The sequence below is a fragment of the Nasonia vitripennis genome, chromosome 3 (assembly GCF_009193385.2).
Source record: "Nasonia vitripennis strain AsymCx chromosome 3, Nvit_psr_1.1, whole genome shotgun sequence".
Taxonomy (NCBI): domain Eukaryota; kingdom Metazoa; phylum Arthropoda; class Insecta; order Hymenoptera; family Pteromalidae; genus Nasonia; species Nasonia vitripennis.
The window spans coordinates 2,309,598-2,333,104 of NC_045759.1; the positions used below are offsets into that span (position 1 = coordinate 2,309,598).

Consider the following 23,507-nt stretch of genomic DNA (forward strand, 5'->3'; position numbering starts at 1 on the left):
AAATGCATAAGTACTGATGAATAAGTAGTAGAAAATGTTTTATAGGTTTGTTTGTAAGTTTAATGCAAGTTATGATACTATTGCACTCAGACAGTATAAAGTTTAGAGCAATGGTTTGGTTGAGTAAAATTTATTATAATCTGATAGTTTTGGCATCAACGTAATTTTTAGCTATCATCGTGGAATTATGTTGATTAAGCAATTAAAAAACAATCACAAAATTGTTTGCACTGGTTGGAAAACATTCCCCAGTAATTTTATTAACAAATGGTATAAAAATATCAATGAATATTTATAAATTACAATAGTTTGTGTTTTGTATTTTTAAAATCATTCTTATGCGTTTATTGTGTGTCATAAAATTATTTGATCACAATCACTTTCTTTCAGTCTTGGATTATAAATGTCTTTATCTGTTTGTGGTTTCAGTGAATCCAATGATTCAAAAAGCCCTTTGCGATGTTCTATTGCACGGGTGGTTTTGCTGCTTAATTTTTTTGCTGATAATCCTTTATCAATGATTTTACATAGGGTTCTTGCTGCCTCTTCGGATTCTTTAATATTTTCTGTATTTTCTAATTCTTCTTTTAATGCAGCATTGAATACAGTAACCTGCCAAAAAAGCATAAAGTATTTGGACTAACTTTTATGATCATTGTTGAACATTCTTTAGAACTCTGTAATATTTGAGAGTATATTTTTTACCCTTTGAGCTTGCTGTTGAAGATTTTCTAATCTCCTTTCCAAGTTTTGAAATTCGTCATCAGTGTATTGCTTTGCTTGACCTTTGTCTTCTTCTAATAATACATTATTTGGTACAGAAATGAATTTGTTGACAACACTCTGCAAAACAAAGAGGTTGGATATTTAATAATTTGCATTACAGCTTTTCTCGTGAATTGAATTACTCTAAATGTAAGTATAAAAACTTCAAGAGATATTTAAAATTATATATGTAGAACATAAATAAGATTGTAGTACCTCTATTGCTGTTAAATGAGGCTGCATATTACGCTGATATGCCCTTCTTAGATGTCTTATATTGTTTTTGAGAGTTTCCGTGCCTTTAGCATCTGGTTTGTACTTTTTTTCAATAGAGGAATAAATCTTCTTGCAGCGAGTTTCCACATTTTCATTTATCTTCTGTTTTACTATAATAATGACAAAAACAAATAAATGTTTTTTCTTTTTATTTCTTTAATAAATTGATAATAATTACTTCAACACTAATACATAGCAAACAAATATTGGATAAATTATAGTTTTTACTAAGCTTTAAACATAAAAAATTAAAAGTAGTCTTTAACATAATTAAAATATATTTTATACAGAAATGCAATGAAAAACATTGTTGATCATATAAAAAAGTATATACTTCAAAATTGAATTTGATACTTGACTCATTTTTTAACTATATTATCTGTATAATTTTTAAAATTATAATCAAGAGAATATGTAAAATCTGCATTTAACTAAGTTGAAAACTAACATAAAAGCTGAAAAGCGTGGTGTTTGAACAAGGTAAATAAATAAAGGTGTAAACAAATGTGTGTAATTATATACTGTAAGTTCGTTTATTCAGAATCCACATGTATACAAAATCATAGGAATAAAGCATATTAAAAATCATACAAATAACATAATTAAAACGCCGCACTCTTGATTCCCACAGTCGACGCGCGTCGGTCGCGTTCCGGCCAACGGAAAAAAAGTTATCGCTAAACAAGAATCTCTCGATAAAATCGACTGCAAAAATCAAGCCTGCGGTAACAAAAAATCATAAATAACGCATAATTGTGCGCCGCGGCGCATTATTCGGTATACATAAAACAGCGTACAACATAAAAATCATGCAAAAATAAATACAAAAATCGTGTTCGGTGCGCGCGTGGCATTGGCCTCAGACTGTCGCTCGAAAAATCTCCGCAGAAAATGTCCCAGGCGTTGGACGAGTGTGAACTCTAGTCATGATTTTAAGAAAGTCCACATGAAACCAGAGCACACTCGCTCGACGCCCGAAACTCGCCAAAACAAAGATAACGGCAACACAATATGTACGTGTACACACACACACAGCCATAGTGAGAGAACAGAAAAAGACAGTCGCGCGGAGAGGAAAACGGTCGAGATCGCGCGCGCGCTGGAGAAGGATAGACAGAGAGACAGAGAGAAAGAGAAAAGGGCAGCGCACGCCGCGAACAAAGAAGCCAGCTACGGCGATCGCGAAAAAAGGCTATACGCGAGAGCAAAGCTGCTCGCGATTGCCGATTTCATCGATAAATAAACGAGTCGCGAGCATCAACGATATCGAGTAATTGACGAAGACCGAGTAAGAGAAAGAGAAAAAGAAACGAGACGGAGATGGAGGCAAGACGCATACGACGGAGACTCGAGAGCGTCTCCGCTCGCTCGCGCGCGCGCGCGCGCGAGAGAGAGAGAGAGAGAGAGAGAGAGAGAGAGAAAAGTAAGTGATCCGGACGTGTGCAATCCCTAGTAGACCTTACTCAAAGCAAAAACGGTCCTGGAGTGCAGTCCGAACAACTGCATCTGGTATTCCTCGGCTCTTCGACGGTCCAGCTCCTCTTCCGCGCTTGTCGTCGTTTTCGTAGACGCCATCCTCTCGCGCGAGCGACTCGCACTCGACGGCTTCGCTGGACACAATGGCAGAGCCCGAGCCGAGTAAACGTGTAATATGGCGCTGCCGCAGCTCGTAGCGTTCTTGCCTCCGTCCTTCTCGCACTCGCTTACACCATACGCGAGTAGAAAGAGAGAGAAGAGACGCTGCCGCGGCGTCGCGCGTTCGAAAAATGCCGAGCCGCGGCGTTGCCACATCCTCGACCCCACGGGCGACTTGTTGAGCGTTTCCGTTAGGATACAGCTGCGGTTGAGGATTGTTGGAGGTCAAGGAAATTTTGCGAGAGAAAGAAAGAGAGAGAGAGAGAGAGAGAGATATGTTTTGTTGCTCGCGGGACTGATGGGTTTGTTTTGGGATTCGGGGTGCTTCTTTTTTAGGTCGTCGCGGAGGCCGAGGAATATACGCTGGCGGGGCTCGGGAGATTTTTCGATGGGCTGAGATTCGCGAGGATTGCCGCACCTGTTGTTTTAGTCTCCTCGTGAAATCTCCGTGAATTAGCATTTTGGAGTAAACAAGTTTTATTTTACTCTCCGTCTCGTCGAATGAGAACTCGAGGCTTTGAAATTGTCGAGGAAGCTACGAACGGTTTTTGATTATTTTGCTTAATTCAACTACGAGTTTATTGTTTATTCAGCTACAGCACATAGCAATTGAACAAACAATTTGATCGCTGAATCGGATTCTTGGAATTAATTCAGGGGCCTTAATTACCGTAGTTTCGTCTATAAGATCGAAGCATCGTTTCGAAAAGCAGATCAATTGCATTTTTTACTGCGTGTGCGATCACAGTTTGGTACACGATGGCCAGGGCAAGTAATTAAAATTTTTGAATACTTTGGCAACGCCGCGAGCTGATCACATGACCTTTACTTTTTGCGGTTACGGCGCGATACTGCAGATGGCGCCAAAAGTCGATTCCCGTAAAATGTATCTACTGCTACTCCTCGTTCGCGAACCGTAGGTGTGCTGCTCGATTATCGAGGTTATGAGAAACGTTTGTTTGTCATCAGTTTTATGATAACTTTAAAAGTTTATTATAACATTACTTGTGTCACTGTGATTTGTTGAATAAAAAATCAGCCAAAATGAGGTTCGACATTTTAAAACTTATCGGTGAACACTCCAAGAGATATGCTAATTTGCCCGACAGTTTCATCAAACGAAAGATGGAAAGGGTAAGTTTTTATCATTTGCAGTGAAAAGTGACATTGGTTGTGGGTGAAATGAATCTAATTAAACGTGCTCTTTTTTTAGATATTCTGGAAAACGCCTGGTTGGCCAAAATATCTCCCCAAAACACATCAGAAGAAAAGATTTCGTTTTGGTTTGTATCGTCCATGGACAAATGAATTCAGGATGGAGAATCCAGCGCATGAAATCCCGAAATATGAACACGTAGAGCCAATCAAAAATTGGTCATTTTTTCGTGGCGACAGAGTATGTGCAAAAGCTGACCCTTGACAAAAGTACTTGATTTAAATCTTAAAAAGTTATATCTGCAATGCTTATTTCTTTAGGTAGAAATTATGACTGGCCCTGACAAGGGTAAACAAGGCATCGTTAAGGTCATCTATCAAGAAAAGAACTGGGTTATTGTAGAAGGTTTAAACACTGTGCTAGAAATGATAGGGAAAGAAAAGGGTTTCCCTGGAGTTCCAATTTGCAAGGAGATGCCACTGTTAGTTACAGAAGATGTGCAGCACGTTGATCCCTTGGATCTGTGAGTAGTTATTATTGAAACTATACTGTCTAAATGCAGTTAAAATTGCATTCTTAATTTTAATTGTTTGCTTTTCTATTTCATCAGCAAACCTGCTAAGATCGAATGGAGGTACACAGAAGAGGGTGAAAAGGTTCGAGTTTCTATGAGAACTGGAAGAATAATTCCAATCCCTCCATCCCACTATGAAACTATTGATTACAAAACCCCTGCATCTTACATCGAAGGAGAAAAAGATACTAATAAAGTAGTGGTTGAAGAAGTAACTTTCAAAGTAAGCTCCAATCTTACTTCTCTTACTCAGTTTCATATAAATATAAACAATCAAACAGTTATTTATATCAATGTTTCTTTTCTTTTCTAGCCACTCTTAAAAACGTTTGAAATGGATTTAATGGATAAATTGAATATAAAGGAAGATCGTGTGCAAAAACCAACATATTGGTACTAGTGAAAATGACTCATTGTGTTATTACTGCATCAAAGCTAAAAATACATTTTGTAAATAGAAGTTAACTTTATAATAAAATATATCTTAGTATATTCGAATTCAGTCGTGTAAATAATTTCAATACAAGTAACTGAAAATATAATCAGGGTAAATGTAGTTGAATACAATGTCATTTATTGTTACCAGAGGCTACATCTGAAAAGTATTTTGTTTTACAAATCAACAACATGTAGAAAACAATTAGTATATAAGAAAGCATACATAACAGCTTGACACTGAGCGCAATAATAATATAGTATACATGATATAAATCGCAGCTTATTAATTATGTTAGCTCATAAAGTAAATCAACTAACGGGTTATTTAGAAGTCAACAGTGCAATCGTTAAACGTCACGCTGAATAATTATCCACTCATACACACTTATCACAGCACGATTTTCAACAAAACAAGCAAATTAAAAAAAAAATAATTAAACAGACGTTTTAAATTTAAATAATCCAATAATAATATAATTTCTAATACTATCAACATTTTTATATTAAACTATGCCCTGGCGCTCGGTACACGTTATACTGTTTTTTTCCGAGGGCCAGGCTATTTACTTTGAACAGTCATACAGTACACTCACACGTTTTACGTACAATTGTTTTTTTTTCACTAACTATGTACACAAAGGCTTGCTACTAAGAGCGAAATGTTAGTACGGAGAGTAATTATTGTTCAGCGATTAGCATTGTTGTTTACTTTTCGAAGGCACTTTTTCGAGAGGATCAATCGCGAGGAATTTCGTTGGATAAAAAAAAAGTACTCTATGCTTTATGGAAGTACGCATCTTATGATTATTGTCGGACAGCTACGTGATCCTCTCGTTTCTCACTCTTAACCCTTTCAAAGACGTCGTTAGGTGAAAATCAATGATTGTTAAAAAAAAATTGAAGTTGGAAAAGGTTTTAAAAAACTTTAACATTGAGTTAAAAATATTCATGAATTTTCAACTAAAATGCCGATGTAAAACAGAAAAAACAGATGTAAAACTGATTTTCACTGCAACCGAGTGCGCTTGAAAGGGCTAAATTCAATCGAAAAAAAGTCTACGCGATTATTTTTACAAAATTCGATATAAAGTAGCAAGAAGAAAGAGACCGATTTCATAAGTATATATATTTCGTTGTTCTCTGCACACTGCGAGGGCACAAGTTTTTCACGAAGTAATCAGTTTTCTACCTCTCTCGCTTTTCGTATAGTTGTTATTATGATATATTGCACTGCCAGCACTTGTTTCTTCTTATTCATTATAATAATATTGTATATGTCGTGTTTCGCTACACAGATTACGCTACATGTAAATTCGCTTAAGATTCGTAATATGGCGAAGATGCAATAGGACTACCAGCTACGTTATACATTAATCAAAGTAATGATAGTAATCATTATTATTGACGATAAAAATAATTATGCGATAAAATTAAAAATATGTATATTTTTATGTATGTATAATATTAATTATCGTATGATGATAATATCAAAGGCACACAGGGGGGTAGCGTCGTGCTCGCGAAGCATATCCGACTGTTTTACAATCGTCCGCTGTATGTAACGCACGACGCGACGTATACAATATATATATCTTTCTCTCCCAATAAATCGTCTCCGGTTTGCATTAATACATATCGAACAGTCGTTTACTTTGTATAATAGTCTTTTTCCGTATGATAAACTTTCAAATGTATACGAATCTCGCGCATTAATCTCAGCCGCGCGAGAAGTGCAATATTATTATTATTATTATTATTATTATTATTATGTATACTTATAATAATGCGTTTATCATTAGAGCGCGCGTGTAAGCGTATAGGAACGCGCCGATCGAATTGAAGATTGTCTCGTCGCCCTCGTTCGCTCGGTTCGATCATTTATCATCGTTTGTATCGAGCCTCGGAGTTGTGTATTATGTAATTGATCGTTCGGCAGTGCGAATCATCGTCGTAATAAAGCTACGAGTCGTCGACTGCCTCTCGTTGAAAATCGAGGAGGAGAAGGGTGAGGATTTGTTTTTGACTATATAGACGCATGTAATTGTATATTATGTATATGTGCTGGATGGAATTCACGACGACTTGGTGGCAGGGTGTCTGACTAGGAGGTTCACTTCCCCGTCGGGTAGCTTCTTCATCAGGGACCAAGCCTCGATCCTCGACATCCTGCTCACGTCTCGCTTGTTCACCTCGAGCAGCTGATCGCCCGCCCGTAAAGCACCAGTCTTTTCGGCAGCACCTCCTGTTTGGGCGAAATTTTCATCGATTAATTCCCGCATTTCTTATTTTTAATCATCGTCGCGCACACGCAAACGGACGGGTATAGAAAGAGAAGCGAAATAATAAAAGTCGCTTCGCCGGCTTGACAAACGATCGACTCACCAGTGAATATCTTCTTAATTAAGAGCGGCCGGTCACCCAGCGGACTGTCGCGTCCGCCTTCGAGGCTGAATCCCAAGCCGGCTCCGTCCTTGTACATGGACACCATGAGGGCTGGGCCCCATGCTGTGTTCTCCGTCACGCCGTTCGTCTCGTAACCTGCAATCGCGACAACAATAAGACCCAATGCAATATATTAATATATATATACACTCAATGCACGTCGATCACGTTACACAGGTACACTACTCACCCTCGACGATGGTCTCGACGCTCTCGGTCCTGTTCCTCAGCCTGTTGCCAGCAGCGGCGTCGTCGAGCTTGACCCTGGAGACGACGAGGACGACCTCGGACCTGGGCTGCTTCAGCACGGCGAGGCTCTCGCGGTGAGTCAGTCCGCGCATGCTGCGCCCGTTGATGCTGAGGATCCTGTCGCCCCGCTGCACGCTGCCGTCCCTGTCGGCGATCGAGTGGGCCAACACCCGGTGGATCGTTATCTCCTTCGTCTCGCAGTCCAGCCCACCGGCCAGGGTTATGCCCACGCTGCCCGATGGGTTCTCCTTGTGCAGCAGCACCACCACCACGTCGTGGCCGCCTGCGAGAGGTAAGGTCGTTGAGTAACGAATTTTCGACCGTAAACTAGATTGCCGGTCGCCGTAAATCACGGTAATTTCGAACACGCCGAAATTTAAATGCCGTTAAGGCGAATGTATGTTATCGAGGGAAGAGGCTTTGCGATTTTACTACCGGATCGTAAAGAGCGCTTTGTATCTCGTAAAAAAAAATCGTTAAAGAATCGAATCAAACTCCAAGCCGAGGGCCCCTTAATTGTACGCTAAGTACGCCCTCCCCCTCGTCGTCAAAATTTCGCGCGATTCTTCGAAAAGGCAATAAAGATCCGACTTTCGAAATCTGTTTCAGCGATCGACACACGCACGCGCAGGAAAGAAGAAGAGAGAACGGGGTGATCGATCTCACCTCTCGGCTCCTCGAGGTTGGCCTCCTCGACCAGTTGGGCGAGCTCCTGCTGGGATATGAGGCTGGTACTGCTCGCCAGTGAACTGATGCTGCCGAACTGCTCGCCGCTGAAACGCTCCTGGTCGACCTCCGGCCGGATGCTGTCCTCCAAGCTGCTGTCGAGACTCGGGAAACGATTGTGCGTCGCTGTGCTGCTGCTGCTGCTGCCGCTTATCTGCTGTTATATAACACGCGTACGACTTGTTTACTAAATTCGATTTTTTTTTTTATTTTTTTTAACGGCAACTCGTCGTTATGCTCTTTATTTTTCGGCAAGTTGCAAACTCGTTTACGAGTCTAACGGTTTTTCGAGTTGCTTATAAATAGTATTATTTTGAAAAGGTGACTAACCGATTGACTACCGGGTGATGAAGTGCCGTTGGAACTCGCCTCCGGCCTCTCGAACACTTTCTTCATGTCGGTAACGCTGGCGCTTCTCCTCCCCAGGTTCCTCGAGGTTGGAATCTTGGAGCAGCTGGTCGTCGGGGACTTTGGCCCCTCCAACGCCTCGTGCAACTCCTGCGGCTGCTTGCTCCTCAACGAGGGAATCTTGGTCGGCGAGATCTTGTCCTCGGCCGTCCAGGAGTCGACAGCGCCGTTTCTTACGGCACAGAAAGGCGGACCCACGAGGCCGTTTCTGCCGTTGGAGTCACAGCTGATGCTCTGACTACGAGGAAGTAGCTTCGGGGGTTGAGTCAAGATGGAAGACGAAGAAGAGTTGGCGCTGTTCACTGCCAGGATGTCCTCTAGACTCATCTGGCTCTTGAGCTTGCCGTAGCTGCTGCTGTCTTCTACTACGTGAATAGCCGATCTGAAACAAACGCCGACCGGTGAGTTTTTTTAAGTGTACATTTTATTTATAATAATGCAAATGATATTCATGAATCCCTTGGCGAAAATTACCTCGATCTGCTCTTGGTGGTTAATACTGTAAGAAGATCGTTGTGGTCGTCCACCGACGATTTCTTCGTCGAGAGACTCGTCCTGGGCTTCGTCTCCGGCTCTATCTGGCTCCTCGGGGTGGGCTCGTTCAGCGCCAGCGTCGATTTGCTCTTGAAGTTTCGAGCATTCGGCGCGTCGACGTCGCAAGCCAGCGACGTATTCTTGCGCACGTCCTGAATGCTTGGGTTGTTCGTCGCGAGACTTCGCATCTCGGCTCGGACCCACGACTTCATATCGTTCGATGGCTCCAGGGGTTCGGGCTTAGGTGGCCGCGATGTCGCTGTTGATGAAGAAAAATGACATTTTAACACGGTTTTTAAGCAATAGTTGAAGGTGGGATATTAATCCGATACTAACGTATTGGCACATTCTTGGCTTGCGGAATAACGCTCCGCTTAGGTGGCAGTCTCGGCTGCTGCTGTGGCAGCATAGCCTCCTCCTCCTCCTTCTTTCCTCCCTCGGCCACGACGTTCTCCGTGATCTCGATGTACGCGATCTTGATCTGCGGCTTCGCGCCGTCCACGTCCCCGTTGGTCAACCTGTGCGCGCTGACGAACTCCCCGTTAACACCCTCGACAGCGGTAGCAGCAGCGGCGGCGGCGGCGGCGGCGGCGGCGGCGGCAGCTTCCTCTTCGTCGGAGAACTTGCGCTGAATGAGGGGCGACCCGTTGAGGTCGCGTCCGCTTCGGCACCTCGCGCTCGCCAGGATGTTCTTGCGGTTGATCGCCTCGACGCTCTGAGCCTTGAGCACTCGTCTGGACAGGGATTCCGTCTGCGAGGCCGCGGTGATGGTCGACGAGCTGCAGTTGCTCGAGGTGGTGTCGGTACTGCTCGAGCGTTTCAGCATCTGGCGTTGCGGTATCATCGTCTGTTGTGGAACCGCGGGCTGCTCCTGAAGTGGCTTCTTCTCCGGTACGGAGAAGCTCCTCTCGGCCAGTAGGTTGTTCCTCGGACTGGTGTAGAAGGCTCCGGGTTTGCTGTCGCCGTTCTTGTTGCCGTTGTCGAGGATCAGCTGGGGACGCTGTTGAGGGTAGTTGTTGTCGGAAGACAGGTAGGATCGTTCGGACGACGAGATGGTGGACCTGTCGGAGGGCACAGGCGACATGGGAGGACTGAAGCCTCGGGATATGCTGCTCTGGGAGCTGCTCACCGCCGAGTCGTTGTCCGAGTCGTCGTACTCGTTGCGGCTGCCCAGCTTGCGCTGGCAGCTGCTCAGCTGCTTGTTGCTGTGGATCTGCAGTCTGGAATTCGGGGGGTTACCTCCGTCCGGTGAACCGCCAGAGGAGACGAAGTCGAAGCTGTAGTCGCTGCGGGTCGGGCTGCAGATGCTCTCGAGACTCTTGGGCGCGTCGGAGGCTGGACTGACCAGCTGGTTGCTGGTGGTGTTCGGGGATTTGGTGCCGTTGATCAAGGGGGGCGAAGTTTGGCTACTATTGTTGTTGTTATTGGGCTGGCTGTTGCTGCCGTAGACCGAGAGGCTCTTGCGCTTGAAGGCCGGGGAGTAGTTGGAGAGAATCTTGGGCGCGGGCATCTTGAAGGTGTTGCCAGCTCTGACGGACGAGCTTACGGTGCTGGCGTTGCTCGCCAGGGAGCTCTGGGAGCCCCACTTGTCCTGGATATTGGCTCGCGGCGCCTGTGATAAAAATTCAATGTTCTAATTCGATAACATTGAGAAATTAATTCTTTTCTTCTCTCCTTTTCAGTTGACTTTTATAATAAGTGCGCGACAGTGGCGATTTCTTACCTGATTGTTCAAAATAGAATCTCGTGACTTGATCTCCGGCAGGTCGATGATGGGCTGATCGACGGGCAGCGCGTCCTTCTCCGGGATGACCAGTCCTCTGAGCTTGGATATTCCCTTCCTCCTCTGCTCGATCAACTGGTTCAAGCTGCTCTTCCTGATCTCGTCGCTGGGTCTCTTGAAGGTCGCCACCAGCGAGTTGGTCCGCGCGATGACGGGCACAGGGCCATTGCCGTTCTGGTTGTTGTTGGCCAGCAGTTCGCTGGACGTCTGGAGTCTGTCGTACCCGTAGGGTGCAGTCGTCGAGCCCGAGAAGCTCGTGGCCCTGGTCAGTCCGTTGGGCTGCGTCTTGCTCGGCGATGTCGTCAGCGTGCCGTCGAAGCTCTTGTTCGAGCCGTTGGCGTAGTTGGCGGTGTACGAGCTCAGAGGACTGCTGCTCTTGGACGAGCCGTTGCTGCTCGCCAGCGGCGACTTCTGGTTCAGGTAGCCGTTGTAGGAGTAGCCCGACGGACTCGAGGGCGGAGAGGTCTGAGGCAGGCTGGGCGATTTCTGATGCACCGCTCCGCTCAGGTCGAAGGAGCTCTGGGTGCGCTCGCACATCGCCGAGCGCTTGTCCTCGGCGAACACGTCGTCGGAGGACTTGTGCTTGGACAGCCTCTTCACCGGCGAGGACACCGGCGTCGTGGGGAAGAGCGGAGCCTCCAGGCTACTCTGCGACGAGAACATTGCGATCTTGTCCTTGACGGAGGCCTCCGAGCGGTTGTCCTGACGCCAGAGGTCGCCGTTCGAGCTCGAGAACTTCCTGTCTTGCTTACCGTCGACCTTGGGTGGTCCGGTGAGCGGAAGCGGCGGCGGTGGAGCACCGGCCTCTGTCTCCACGTCCAGGTCATCGTTGGCGTCATTGGAATAGTAGCCCGGAATCTCGATCTTCTTCTCGGTTACGATCGTCTTCTGCGTTCCGTAGAGCACGTAGTTGTTGACCAGCGTCCTGCTGCTGCCGTCCACCGTGTCGATCAGCAGCGCAGCCGTGTCCTTGGAGACGAGGTGCTGCACGAGGCTGTTGGTGGTAGCGGTCTTGCCGCTGTCGAGAACCGACTCGCCGCGGTCGACGTCGCCGTTAGCCGCCATCGTCTCGCGCGTCGTTACGTACTGGTACTGTTGCTGCTGCTGATGTTGATGCTGATGGTTGGGACTGATGAACTCTTGGTAGGCCGCGGGAAACTCGTCCCCGTCCGGGGGTAGGCGCTGGCCGCCGCCTCCACAGTTGTCCATCCTAACATTTACCGCGCCTGGGGACAAAGAACAGATCGAGCCTCTTTACTATCCATCGCTAGAGTAAACTAAACGTTTGTTCGGCTTGTTTACGACGCTCGAAACGAGCATTCGGCTATTTTTACCGCGGCGTAATAATGTACACTCCCAAAGGAGCGCTATCAGTTTCGAGCAAGTAGCAATAAAGTACACGTGACTCGGAGGCCGCATCTGAATAATTCGAGATTCTTAAAAGCTAATTTTACTCGGGGCTCTTGCTCTCGGGAGATAATAAATTATTTTTAAAAACAGCATGTGCGCCATGCAGCGTGTTAAAGCTCAGGAAGCCTCGTCATATCTCGTCCTTTTTAACGCCCGCCGTCTGCTGAGTCGCGCTTCTATTTATACAAGGCCCTGGCGCGTATACGGACGCGCACTCGAACTACTTTACATCCGGCACAAAGATCGCCGGCACGAGACATCCGGCTACTGTGTCTGCGTCTTCGAGAGCGAGAGAGAGAGAGAGAGAGAGAGAGAGAGAGGACGCGTTGGTTTTCGCACTCGACGGCTCTCGCATCCGGTCTCGACGACGGTTTTGTGCTTTTTTATTCCTTTTTACACGCGGTACTTATACACGCTGTACTCGGCTTCGCGGAAGAACGTCCGATACGTTTCCTCGTCGATATTACTTACTCAGACTTCGATTGGACCGGGCAAGCCATTCAAGTGTATTTTCGGTGCGACAAAGGAGCGCTCGAAGCTCGAGTTACGCGTCGACAACTGAAAAAGCGAATCTCGAATAGCGAAGGCGAATAAATCGAAAAAAAGGCCGCGCGCATCTCCATAAGTAACCGCAAGCGCGATTACAGTTACGCCATTTCTCTCCCGAACCGACAAGCCAACAAGGTCTCAATCCTCGGGACTACTGCACACGTATCCATGCCCGATATTTCGGCGGCGGCGGCGGCGCCCCGGAGTCACTGCAGCGCTAAATCAAAGGCAAATGAGCAGTTATTCATTCGGCGCGCGGCATAATAATCGTTCGGGGTCGTCCGCGATTTACGAGTGTGTGCATACCGCGTGTGTATTTTTTTCTTTTCGCCCAGGCCTGACGTGCGCCGCGGTGGGCTTCTCCGTATAAGAGAGACTTCTTCCTCTCGCGGGCTTGTATTTTTTTCTGCCTCGCTTTTGTGCGTCGGAAGAAAAATGTTGTTGCGCTTGATACTTTTCTCGTGTGTGTGTGTGTGTGTGTGTGTGTGTGTGTGTTTGCTCGGGAGCTGCCCAGTACGTTGGGGGACTCCCCATAGAGATTTTCGAGTGAATTATTCTAGAGCTTCGCGAGGGAGTAACTAACGCAAACTCAGCCGATACGCGTCATTTGAAGAAGTCACTGCACTCGCAAAAAAATATTTACGCTGCGACGCGTTATGACGAGACATTCGTTTTCGAGGACGCATATTTTCATTCTCCGCTGCAGGCTGAAATTTATTCAACCGCTTGAAAAATATCGGCACACACACGGCCCCAATTAAATTTCCGAGTACACCAATAAGCAGCGATTAATTCCTAATCTCTCGTCGAAAATTTCCAGGAATCGGCTTCGCGTGCACTTACACACACACACATAGACACCGATGCAGAGAGCTCGTCAGCGGAAGTGCATAGACAATTACGCGCCTCTTCTGCACACACGAGAGTCTTAAAAACGGAGGCTCTGGCATCGGCTGCAGTACTGACGCATCAATGGGCTTGGCTATCCGCGCAGCCCTCTTCGAAAAGGAAGAATGCGAGCTAAAAATAACGCTCAGATAATTCGAGCATTATCGCGAGGGAATGATTTATACTGTGCTCTCACTCTCGGCTCTGTATGTACTCTCTCGCGGCATTGATTATTTCGAAGGATGCGCGCGATCGAGGAAAAATCTCGCTCTTTTATATACCTCGTTTTTTTTTCTTTTTCATCCGCCGATATGCACTCCGCGCGAGCAATTACTCGTACGCGGAATAGTTATTAGGAGCAATTGCGCGCGGTGGAATTTTATTTTTTCGCTATGCGCTTATCTGGGACAATTTAATAAACGACTATTATTGTTTTCCGTTTACGAGTAGTGTACGTGCATAAGCGTTCTCACACTTGATTTTTGTTTACGTTATGTCGAGACAATTATACGCGGCGGAGAAGCTCCTCAACACCAGTAGTTATCCGCGAGTATTATAATATCTCACGGGGATTAAAGCGGAAAGTATTGGTATATACGTCCGTAAATTCTTAACGACTTTTTCGAAACGGTCTACACACTCGCCATTAGGAGGGATATCCGCGCGGGCGCAAAAAAGCCGCGAAGCACCGGCAAATCAATTCCTCCACCGAGAGGAAAAAGTATACACACACACATACACATCTTCCTCTTTTCAGCAGTTCCGCGGGCAAAAAGCAGCCCATAAGCCCCTCTAAGTAAGATCAGCTCTCAACGAACCGATTTCCAGAGCTCGGCGCAAATTAACCAGCTCGCTCGATCGGCCGATAAAACTAGCGTCTCTCTCTCTCTCTCTCTTTCTCTCTCTCTCTCGTCGACGTTCCGGCGGCAAAAAGCGCGCGGACTTCCTGGTGGATTTTTGCCTCGGCCAAATATGAGAGAGAACACGCGCGCCTCGTGACTTTTTACCTCAGAGTCGTGCGCGCCGGTCGCGTTTACGGCCGCGACAACGACTTTGTCCGAGCGCCTAGTTGCTCGTTGAAATTTCGTTGCGCGGGTGGGAAAAGTCCGGCGAGGAATCCACGTTTTTTCGCTTTCGTTATATTTGAAATTCAAAACGTATACGGTTACTTTTCGCCAATAGTACCATCGGTCGTAAAACGTCGCCATCGCCTAACCATTCTGACACGAATCCTCGACAGCTCGCACTTCAAAACGTTCTAAAAAAGCCCGCCGCGCGAAATGTTCTCCGTTTAACGGTGCACGCGCGCGCAGCTGAGCATAAAACCCGAGCAGCTGCGGCGCTTATCGTTGCCCTCGACCTCTCTCTCTCTCCCTCTCTCCGCGTTTTTCTCGCTAAACCGCTCCTTTCGGCTAATCAATCCCGGGATTTACGCGCCGCGAAACAATCGCGCTTTATCTTCACGCGATTGTTCCTCTCTCTTGGGCTAACGATCGCTAATTGTCCTGGCAGCGGCGGCGGACGAGCTGAAACGGGAACTTGATTGGCGTATCGACAGCCGCTCGGGATTTTCTCCGAGAGAGGCTTGTTCGATGCGGAGAAGAGACTATTTACGCTCGGCTCGTGATAAGAGAGGAAATTCGCTGGAGTGTACGAGCGAGTATAGTTGCGCCACAATTAGTCGCATCTCGATGTATACGACTAATCATTTCCCATCGTGGCACATGGCTTTTTACACTCTAGCTAAACATCGAAAATCGATGCGCCATCGATAACCGCCAGCCATGTGTGTGTGTGCACAGCGTAGATTATCGCTGCGGCTATTGTTCGGACGCGAGCAGGTACATAGGCTCGCGTAGAAGAAAGAAAAAAATAACCGGCAACTTTTTCATAGGCTCGTACAGTTCTCAGCGTGTATATGATAATTTATGAAAAGTGGCCGCTATCCTGCGCGCGCATCTCGCATAGAGCCGCCCAATTGAGGTAGGCTCTCGCGAGTAATCGTTTCCACATTCTGAATACGAGCTGCGGAGCTGATAATGCGGCCGTTTTGCCTCGATGCCTTATCTCTTCGCTCACGTCCCATGAGATTTTATTTTCTGTATATACCTGCGCGCGCGACGAGGTAATGAGTTTGCATTAGAAGGATTTTCCGAGAGCGAGAGTCGAATTACTTAAACGATGTGTGTGTATGTGTGTGTCGTAAATAATTTTTAATATTATCATAGCTGCGGAAATTTTTCGAGTTCAAAAGTACGCAGACAAAAGCTTGAATGTTTTCGATATTCCAGAGCTATTACGAATGCTAATGGAGGCCTTAAACATTTGCTCGCTGCGTTATCTGCGCTGTTTTACTTGCGCGCGAGAGAGAGAGAGAGAGAGAGCCTCGAGATTTACGGCAGCCGAGAGTATACACATACTGTGCCATATGTTCCGAACTTTTCCTCCTCTGTATAATATCGTCGCTCGCGTGCTCATTGTCAACAATTGCCAGACGTTCGCGGTATGCGCGTGAAATCGCGGTTTCACGCTCGTTCGCTTTAGGTCTCAATCGGCGCTTTTGTATTATATACCCGAAAAAGAATAATTATCATTCGCTCTCTGTCTCGGGCCGCAGTAAAACTTGCCTGAAATACGGCCTCGCTTTGGGAATAATTCACGATTCTTTCGAGCGTCTATTCGATGCGCGAGAAACGCCCGCGGAGGCGTGTTGGGGCGCATAAGAGACAGGGCGTGTTCGGAGCTGGTCTCCATTTTTTCTCCATAAATCCGCGAGGGCACTGCCCATAGGTCGTAGAAACGATTTTACTTTTCGACCTCTCGGAACGACGTCTGTCCGATTGTTTTCAATTTTCGAGGCGCGTAAAATATTCCCGTATACTCTCATCCTCCCTCGCGAGGCCTGACCGAGAAAATTTATATACCCCGGCTGGTCAACGGCGCGAGCTCCGAATAGCATCTCGGGACAGAAAAAGCTGGGGAGCCCGCGCATATAATTGCCCCGCGTGGCGAATTAATTCCGCTCACTTTGCGCCGCGACGCGTTTACGCGCGTTTAATTGTAATTGATTGTAATGGCTATTTAATTATAGATTCGCGCGTTGTTCTCTCGGTCGCCTGTACAAAGCTGCTGCGAAGGAAGTATTATTTCCGAGCGCGGGGAGATTGATTTAATGGAGTTTTAAGTAGAGCGCGCGAAGCTAATGAATGTGCTCGCGATGGATTAATGAATCTTTAGGGGGACTCGACGCAAAAAGCTGTATGAGTCGTGGTGCGGAATTAAATCGTAAGGGATCGTCGAGAATCTTATCGAGAGCAAAGCTTTGGGTACGGCTTTATCTAATTGCGATATAATTCTGTTTTATAATATTATTCGCGAGCCGGATCGGCCGATTAGCGGGCTTTATTTAGTAATCATTCAGAGAAATAGCTGCGGTAATGCTCGCGTTGCGCAACGCCCGCTGCATTTATAAACTGCTGGTAGCCACTGCGGATAGCCTAATTCGATATCGCATGGACACAATTACCCTCGCTTTCGATGGAATTTTTCTCGATCGTTTTTTCCCCCTTTCTCTCAACACCTCGTATACAATCTCAAATAGAAATCTCTCCTCCATATCGCGCAATAATAATCCGGAGGAGGAAAAAGCTTCTCGACTCCTCCCCGTCCTGCGCATCTCTCTCTCTCTCTCTCTCTCTCTCACTCATCACCTCGCGGATTTTTCAGCGCCGCGACGTATAACGGATGGAAAAAAGTGATACACACGGCGCCAGGGCGCCAGGCTTTTATCGAAAATCGCTAATAAGCAATAACGCGGGAGAGCGCAAGCACAAGCGCACTACGTTAATGACCGCGTCATCGGCCGTAATTGCAGCGGTCCGCGGGCTCTCTCTCTCATAGAGCGGAGAAGCTCTCGCGATAGGAATCGCGCGACGCGCCGGAGCCACGACATTCCCCCTCTGGCTGATGCTGTTCTTTCTAGCCGAGTGTACAGGGTCGTGAGCTGCAGGGTTTCTTCTCGTTGGCTTTTTTTTTTCCAAAGAAGGCTGAGATCGGAAGGTCGTGCGCGGGATGCGGGTCGTTTTTGGTGCGCCTTGAGCTTTTTGCGTGAGTACTGTTAATTAAGAGCATATTCAAATATGCTCAACGATTCAAATGATTCGCGACGACCCAAATACACAAGACAAGTTCAAGTTTAGAACGGCCTCACGAAGCGCACGTTTTTTGCGGAGAGCTGCACTCACGAAAATATGAACGAGTTCACGCGCTCCTCTCGCTATGTGCCCCAGCGTGGTCGTGTGTGTATATAGGCGAGCACGAGTCATGCAAGTCAAATACGCTCTGTGCAGAGGCGGCTTTTATATGCGGCGTGTGTAGGTATGCGGACGGCCGCTGAAATATGATTCAGGAGGAGAGAGAGAGAGAGAGAGAGAGAGAGAGAGAGAGAGAGAGAAGGATTTTCACTTATGCCGCTGCTGCTGTAGCTGTAGCTAGTCGAGGTGGCGTGTATATAGTGACAGGAGGCTTTGAAAGAGAGCTGCCGAGCTAATATGCGCGCGCAGCTAGGCTGGGAGTTGAGAGTTCGCTGTTCTCGCTCGGGATTTATCGCGCTAGACTCGGTGAATGATCGGCTCATTGTGAAGGGGGCGAGTTTTTGATGTTCTCGCAATGCCCCCTCTTTGTTGTTTTTGTTTTCGAGGCTACCGGAATATCGCGCTTATAATATTATGATAGAGTGCGAAAGGATAAATACCGCGAATTCAATTTATTCGCCATATCCCACGCGCGGGCGAGTACACAAGAAAAATTCCGAGAAAAGGGTGGAAGCAAGCTCGCGCGAAAGTGATTTCCCTTTCGGTTAGAGCGAGAACTAACGGCCGAGCGGCTCAATAAACTCTCACCTCGTCCGGCGCGATAACCGCCGGCACCCCATTAAATTCCTCGGAGCCACCCCGATTACTCAGCAGCAGCGGCGACATCGACAAAATTCCCTTCCCGCGCGAATCGAAGAGCCTCAACGAAATGGAAACGTCCTCTCTCTCTCTCTCTCGGTACAACTATCACCTCGGCATCTCTCTCTCTCTCTCTCTCTCTCTCTCTCTCTCTCTCTCGGTACTTACACTGCCCACACGTTTATCCGGCACACTTTCGGTCTCAACGGCGATGCAAGGCTGATCGTAAATATCGAGAAAAAGGGGCTGCTGCTGCAGCACGCGAGAGAGCTCGCGATGATAATCGCCGTCTATATTTCGCGCGACGGCAGTGAATTTCTGGAATGCAGATCGGGAGGCTACCGGCACAGCAGTGGGCGTCGATTTTTGCCCCGGCGATTTATGTAACCCCCGCGCGCGCGTGTGTGTGTGAATTTATGCGCGGGTGTGGGCATTTATGCGCTCGCTTTGCTTCTTTTGTTCCTCGCGACTCTTTATGGGGGCTGCTATATGCTGCTGGGCGAATTTTGATCGCGAGCACGAGCGCGTGTATTATAAGTAGCAGTTTGTGTTATTCCTCGCGCGATTTATTTACTCCTCGACGTCGCAAGCTTATCGCGTTTCCTCGCGCTCGCGTGATTTAAGGTCGAGCTCGCGGACGGATATGTTGACGACCTTCTCGCGGAAAGTTTAATTTACGAAGCTCTGACCAGAAAAACTTTCTCGGATTCGATCGCAACGGTATATAACACACGTGCATGCGGGTTATAAGTATGGTCGAAAAATCCATGAGTTCGGGAACACGGTGTCGGTTAATGGATAGGCGACGAGCGGCTTTCCAACGATTAGCCGGCTAATCTATCCTGCTGGCACGTATACCACGTGAAAGGTGGATATCGATGCGTCGTGGCTTTTGTTCTCGCTATCTGGGTTTTTTGTCGCCGGGGATCCGTTACGCCGAGATGATTCGGTCGTTCCTATATATACGTACAGAGAGCGAGAGAGAGAGAGAGAGAGAGAGAGAGAGAGAGCGATACACCTGGAATCCAGAGGCTATAGTGGATTTCGGTGTTTACCGCGAGCGTGAGTGTCTTCTTTTTTTTTCAGATCGATCCGAAGATTCGGCCCGTGGACGCTCGGGTACAGTTATATCCCCCCGTGCATCACACACGTCTAATTCGTCGCAAGAAATTGAATTACGTTACGTAAGAGTCGTAGCGAAGCAAAAAAACCTTCCAGCGACATTGAATAGCTGTACAGCACTCTGCAGTCCGCGTGTAATTCGTTTAAAAAGCCGCGGGCGTAAGAACAATGCCGGGAGCTGACGGCCGTAAAAAAGCCGATCTAAAACGCATCGTCTCAATCTCGAAGCGCGCGTCACTCACTTTAACCTCTCGACAATCAGTATTGCCTCTCTCATAGCTCTCTCGACAAATTGACATCAAGCGTTAACCTCGTGCTCTCGGCATCGCAGCGATCGTCGGGGTGCAACCTTGAACTTTACTCGACGTTTGCGCGCGTGCAGGTCAGCGCCGACCTTGGAGTGACGCGCGTGACGCGGCGATATGAGCCGCGCGTCACCTAAAATCGACTGACGGACAAGCGTAGGGGGCGCTGATGAAGCGAGTTTTAAGAGCAAGGAGAAAAGGGCGCGGTTATTTACGGCCCGCGGTAAATTTCGGTTTGACTCGTTATACGAGCTCCTTCTTTTCGCCTGTAAATTCTTGCCGTCCCTGCGGATTTCGTTCGGCGAGAGCGTCACCCGTGGCTTCGGATACTCACCTGAAACAGAATAACATAATGGCAGGCGTTAGAATGTCGCTTGTCCCGAACATTAAACGCAATCGTGTAATAGACGAGGGAACGAAACGAATGGCACAACTCTCACTCGCAGGTGCGATCGCGGAGAGTCGTGTATAATGCGATCCCCCCGTGTGCATATGCTTTCTCCTCGCGGTGCCACATTTCAATTTGTCGCCCGCAGAGTACACGTTCGCACGGGCGAGAAAAATCCGACTGCATGAAAGTCAAAGTTTGCAGAAGAAGTCGAGCAGCCGCAGTCTGAAAGTCGTCCATGCAAATGCTCTATGATAAGCGGCTAGAAAGTAAGAAGCGTGAACCCGACGAGAGAGAGAGAGAGAGAGAGAGAGAGAGAGAGAGAGAGAGAGAGAGAGAGAGAGAGAGTTAGCAGTCGAAGATCGTGCAGAATTTGCCTTCGCCCGCTGTGCGAGAGAGGATGTTCGTGAGGACGACGGGGAGTGAGCTTTCTTTCGGGGGACGTTGCTGCTGCTGCTGCTGCTGCTCTGGATTTGATGCGATGAAAGCGAACTCGTGCAGCGGGGTTCGTTGCGGAAAAAAAGGATTTTCTTAAAGTACAAAAGTACACGCGGTTATCGACAAGTGAAAATCATCTCGGCAGCGTATAACAGCCGAACAAAAGCAGGCGCGACTGCTGTTCTATACACGTTTCACGGCTTTTCTCGCAACAAAGGACAGGTGTAGAACACAATCGACACTAATTGCCGATCGGATCGCGGCTACTACTCAACACTCCACACACACACACACACACACAGTGGAAAAAATACCACCGTTCTTCGGTCCGGCCGACCTGTTGCTCAATAACGCTTATACGCCGCGCGAGGAGAAAGCCGCGGAGATGCTTTCGTTCTTTGTGTCGAGAACTCTGTGCGCGCTACCGGGATCGAAAATTTTCGAACTTCCAGGGGGAGATAAGCCGGCGTAACGCTGAGTTATTACGAAAGCGCAGATTAGATTGCGCGCACTTCTGCCGCGCGGTAAATCAATATTTTTCGGGTGATAAATCACATTTTTTCCCTCTACTCTACACTGCACAAGTGCAGCATTGTTCGAAACAACGCGCGGGCGACGTGTAATGACAGCCGTTAAGATCCTCCGGCGCGGTAATAAAGGGGGTCAGATAAAAATAATAATTAATAGCGGCCGCGCGCCAGTGCGATCCCGCGATCCCGATATATCCCCCCGCGAATTTTCCCCGACCTTGCATCCTTAGCAGCTTGTCGTGTTTACTTTGCGTTTGCATTCTATTATGGCCGATTTTTGCCGCGGACCGACGCGGTTATCGGCGCCTGGGGATCGCTGTGCGAGCTGGAGGATGGGGTTGCAAGAAAGAGAGAGGATATAGTTGCGGATGAAATTTATGAGGGATTTGTGATGCGGCGCGAGGATAGTCGTGCCGATAGATGAATTATCGTTTGTCTTGCGGAGTTTTTTCTTCTCTGCTGGCGCGCGTGTGTATGCGTGTGTGCGTAACTTTCGCGTTTAATTAGTTTATTAATTTTGCGAGAGCGTAAAAAGTAGAGCTCGGCGATTCTCTAATCGTTAGCGGGTCATCCACTCTAGTTTTATTGCTATTTTTTTATCGTGTCAGTGGGTCAATAAGCAACGATCGCAGCGGCGACTGAATTCGAAGGGATTTTCACGGTCTTGTCACGCTCGGCTGTTTCTACTTGGAAACTCGAGATGAGTCTCCTTTTGAAAATATTCCCGCAGTTTGCAGGCTTTCCGCGAAAGAATTAATTATAAACTCGCGGTGAATATGCATACGCGCGCGTCGCTGAAGAAAAAGCTGCCATTACCATAAGAATTAGCTCCGAGGAAACGTCACGTAACCGCGACTTTATTGTCACCCTTTTCCTCGAGCTATCACCACCGCAGAGCCGTTAGAAAAACACGCACTCGATTATACATACATAGCACCCGAGAGGTAATTACCTCGATTCGCCGAACTTACCGATCAGCGCTAATTGCTATTGACTAGCCGAGATCGAGGCGTGTACACACATGCGCCTATGTATACAATGTTGCTCCGGAGCAAGTACGCGCTGATTGCAGTAAACGAGAGAAAGAGCTGCGAGTGGAAAAAAGGCTGCACGCGATTGCCAGGTGATATACGCGAGGATCGACTCGCCGGGCATTAGGCTGATTAGCGGGGAGTGATAAGTGCGCGACGTGCGACGTGCTTTGTTCTTTTGTTTCGTTTCTTCTACTCGTTCCTCGACGCTTCGAAGCTTGTGAGAAAATCGTTATTCCCTCACAGAATCACTATAAACGCAGCGAATTTGGTCAAAAGCCAGACAGCCTCATCCATCACCACCTACCTCCGATTCAAATTCAAGTCGCGCGCATAAGCGCAAACGAACACTTACGGAAACGATAACTCACGCGTCCGAAACCACTGCTCAGCTCTCCCTCTCCCACAATAAAGAAGCCGAGCGCCGCCCGCGCGAGCTCGAGATTTATAAGGATTAAAAAGCGATATATTTAATTTGCCCGGCGACTACCCTCTCCGACCACAGCAGCAGTTATACACATGATATGTAGGAAGCAGGGAGTTGCGCAACTGCAGCGCGCGTACGATAGCAGTTTGTTAGCATTTGCGCGGCAAACGGGAAAATGATCGAGTGCTGGCTAAACACATCGCGGCGATAATTGCTTTCGCACAATATGAAATATACGCGGGAAGATTCATCACTGCTACGAGCGCGCATATTGAGCAACGTAGCTGCGCGTGAGACTGACCGCGAATTTTCGCGCAGGTGAAATTCATCGTTGCGCAATTACGTGTCTGTGTGCACGCGGATAACGATATGAGAAGTCCTGGAATGCGGGCCTTTATACGATCCAAGAGAAATTGATAAGAGACGAAGAGAAAGAGGAGTGTCTCGATGCAGCCGGGAGATAGACACCGCCGCGTGTGTC

The 23,507-nt window shown here is 47.4% G+C and overlaps 3 protein-coding genes across 8 annotated transcripts in view; 1 reads left to right on the forward strand and 2 right to left on the reverse strand.

Annotated features, from left to right (window-relative positions):
- Positions 1-221: 221 nt before the first annotated feature.
- Positions 222-3,071, reverse strand: LOC100680211. The gene is made up of 4 exons (XM_003425699.5): positions 2,505-3,071; positions 982-1,151; positions 706-843; positions 222-612 (listed from the first exon to the last, which is right to left on the reverse strand). Exons 1-4 carry the CDS (start codon positions 2,830-2,832, stop codon positions 355-357), a joined length of 894 nt encoding a protein of 297 aa, XP_003425747.4. The 5' UTR covers positions 2,833-3,071; the 3' UTR covers positions 222-354.
- LOC100118728 (probable 39S ribosomal protein L24, mitochondrial) lies at positions 3,018-5,680 on the forward strand. Its single transcript, XM_016983510.3, has 5 exons — positions 3,018-3,810; positions 3,890-4,072; positions 4,153-4,355; positions 4,443-4,629; positions 4,720-5,680. Exons 1-5 carry the CDS (start codon positions 3,721-3,723, stop codon positions 4,804-4,806), a joined length of 750 nt encoding a protein of 249 aa, XP_016838999.1. The 5' UTR covers positions 3,018-3,720; the 3' UTR covers positions 4,807-5,680.
- Positions 4,959-23,507, reverse strand: part of LOC100122506 (PDZ domain-containing protein 2) — a 99,717-nt gene continuing 81,168 nt past the window's right edge. For 4 of the 6 annotated variants that reach the window (XM_031926405.2, XM_016983487.3, XM_031926401.2 and 1 more), the window contains 8 exons: positions 10,927-12,212; positions 9,540-10,836; positions 9,144-9,462; positions 8,592-9,051; positions 8,202-8,418; positions 7,477-7,818; positions 7,227-7,382; positions 4,959-7,086 (listed from right to left, as the gene is read on the reverse strand). In XM_031926405.2, coding sequence (XP_031782265.1) covers positions 6,917-7,086; positions 7,227-7,382; positions 7,477-7,818; positions 8,202-8,418; positions 8,592-9,051; positions 9,144-9,462; positions 9,540-10,836; positions 10,927-12,212 — 4,247 coding nt within the window. In that variant the 3' untranslated portion in view covers positions 4,959-6,916. The remainder of the gene's footprint in view (positions 7,087-7,226; positions 7,383-7,476; positions 7,819-8,201; positions 8,419-8,591; positions 9,052-9,143; positions 9,463-9,539; positions 10,837-10,926; positions 12,213-23,507) is intronic. The other 2 variants (XM_031926404.2, XM_031926402.2) reach the window with 2 other exon arrangements.

Bases quoted from the DNA above. Each gene is read 5' to 3' on its own strand.
- LOC100118728 (XM_016983510.3), top strand. From the start codon at position 3,721: ATGAGGTTCGACATTTTAAAACTTATCGGTGAACACTCCAAGAGATAT. The intron at 4,356-4,442 runs GTGAGTAGTTAT...CTATTTCATCAG, and splicing joins CACGTTGATCCCTTGGATCT to CAAACCTGCTAAGATCGAAT. The intron at 4,630-4,719 runs GTAAGCTCCAAT...TTTCTTTTCTAG, and splicing joins TTGAAGAAGTAACTTTCAAA to CCACTCTTAAAAACGTTTGA.
- LOC100680211 (XM_003425699.5), bottom strand. From the start codon at position 2,832: ATGTGGCAACGCCGCGGCTCGGCATTTTTCGAACGCGCGACGCCGCGG. The intron at 844-981 runs GTACTACAATCT...TTTGTTTTGCAG, and splicing joins CTCATTTAACAGCAATAGAG to AGTGTTGTCAACAAATTCAT. The intron at 613-705 runs GTAAAAAATATA...CTTTTTTGGCAG, and splicing joins TTCAACAGCAAGCTCAAAGG to GTTACTGTATTCAATGCTGC.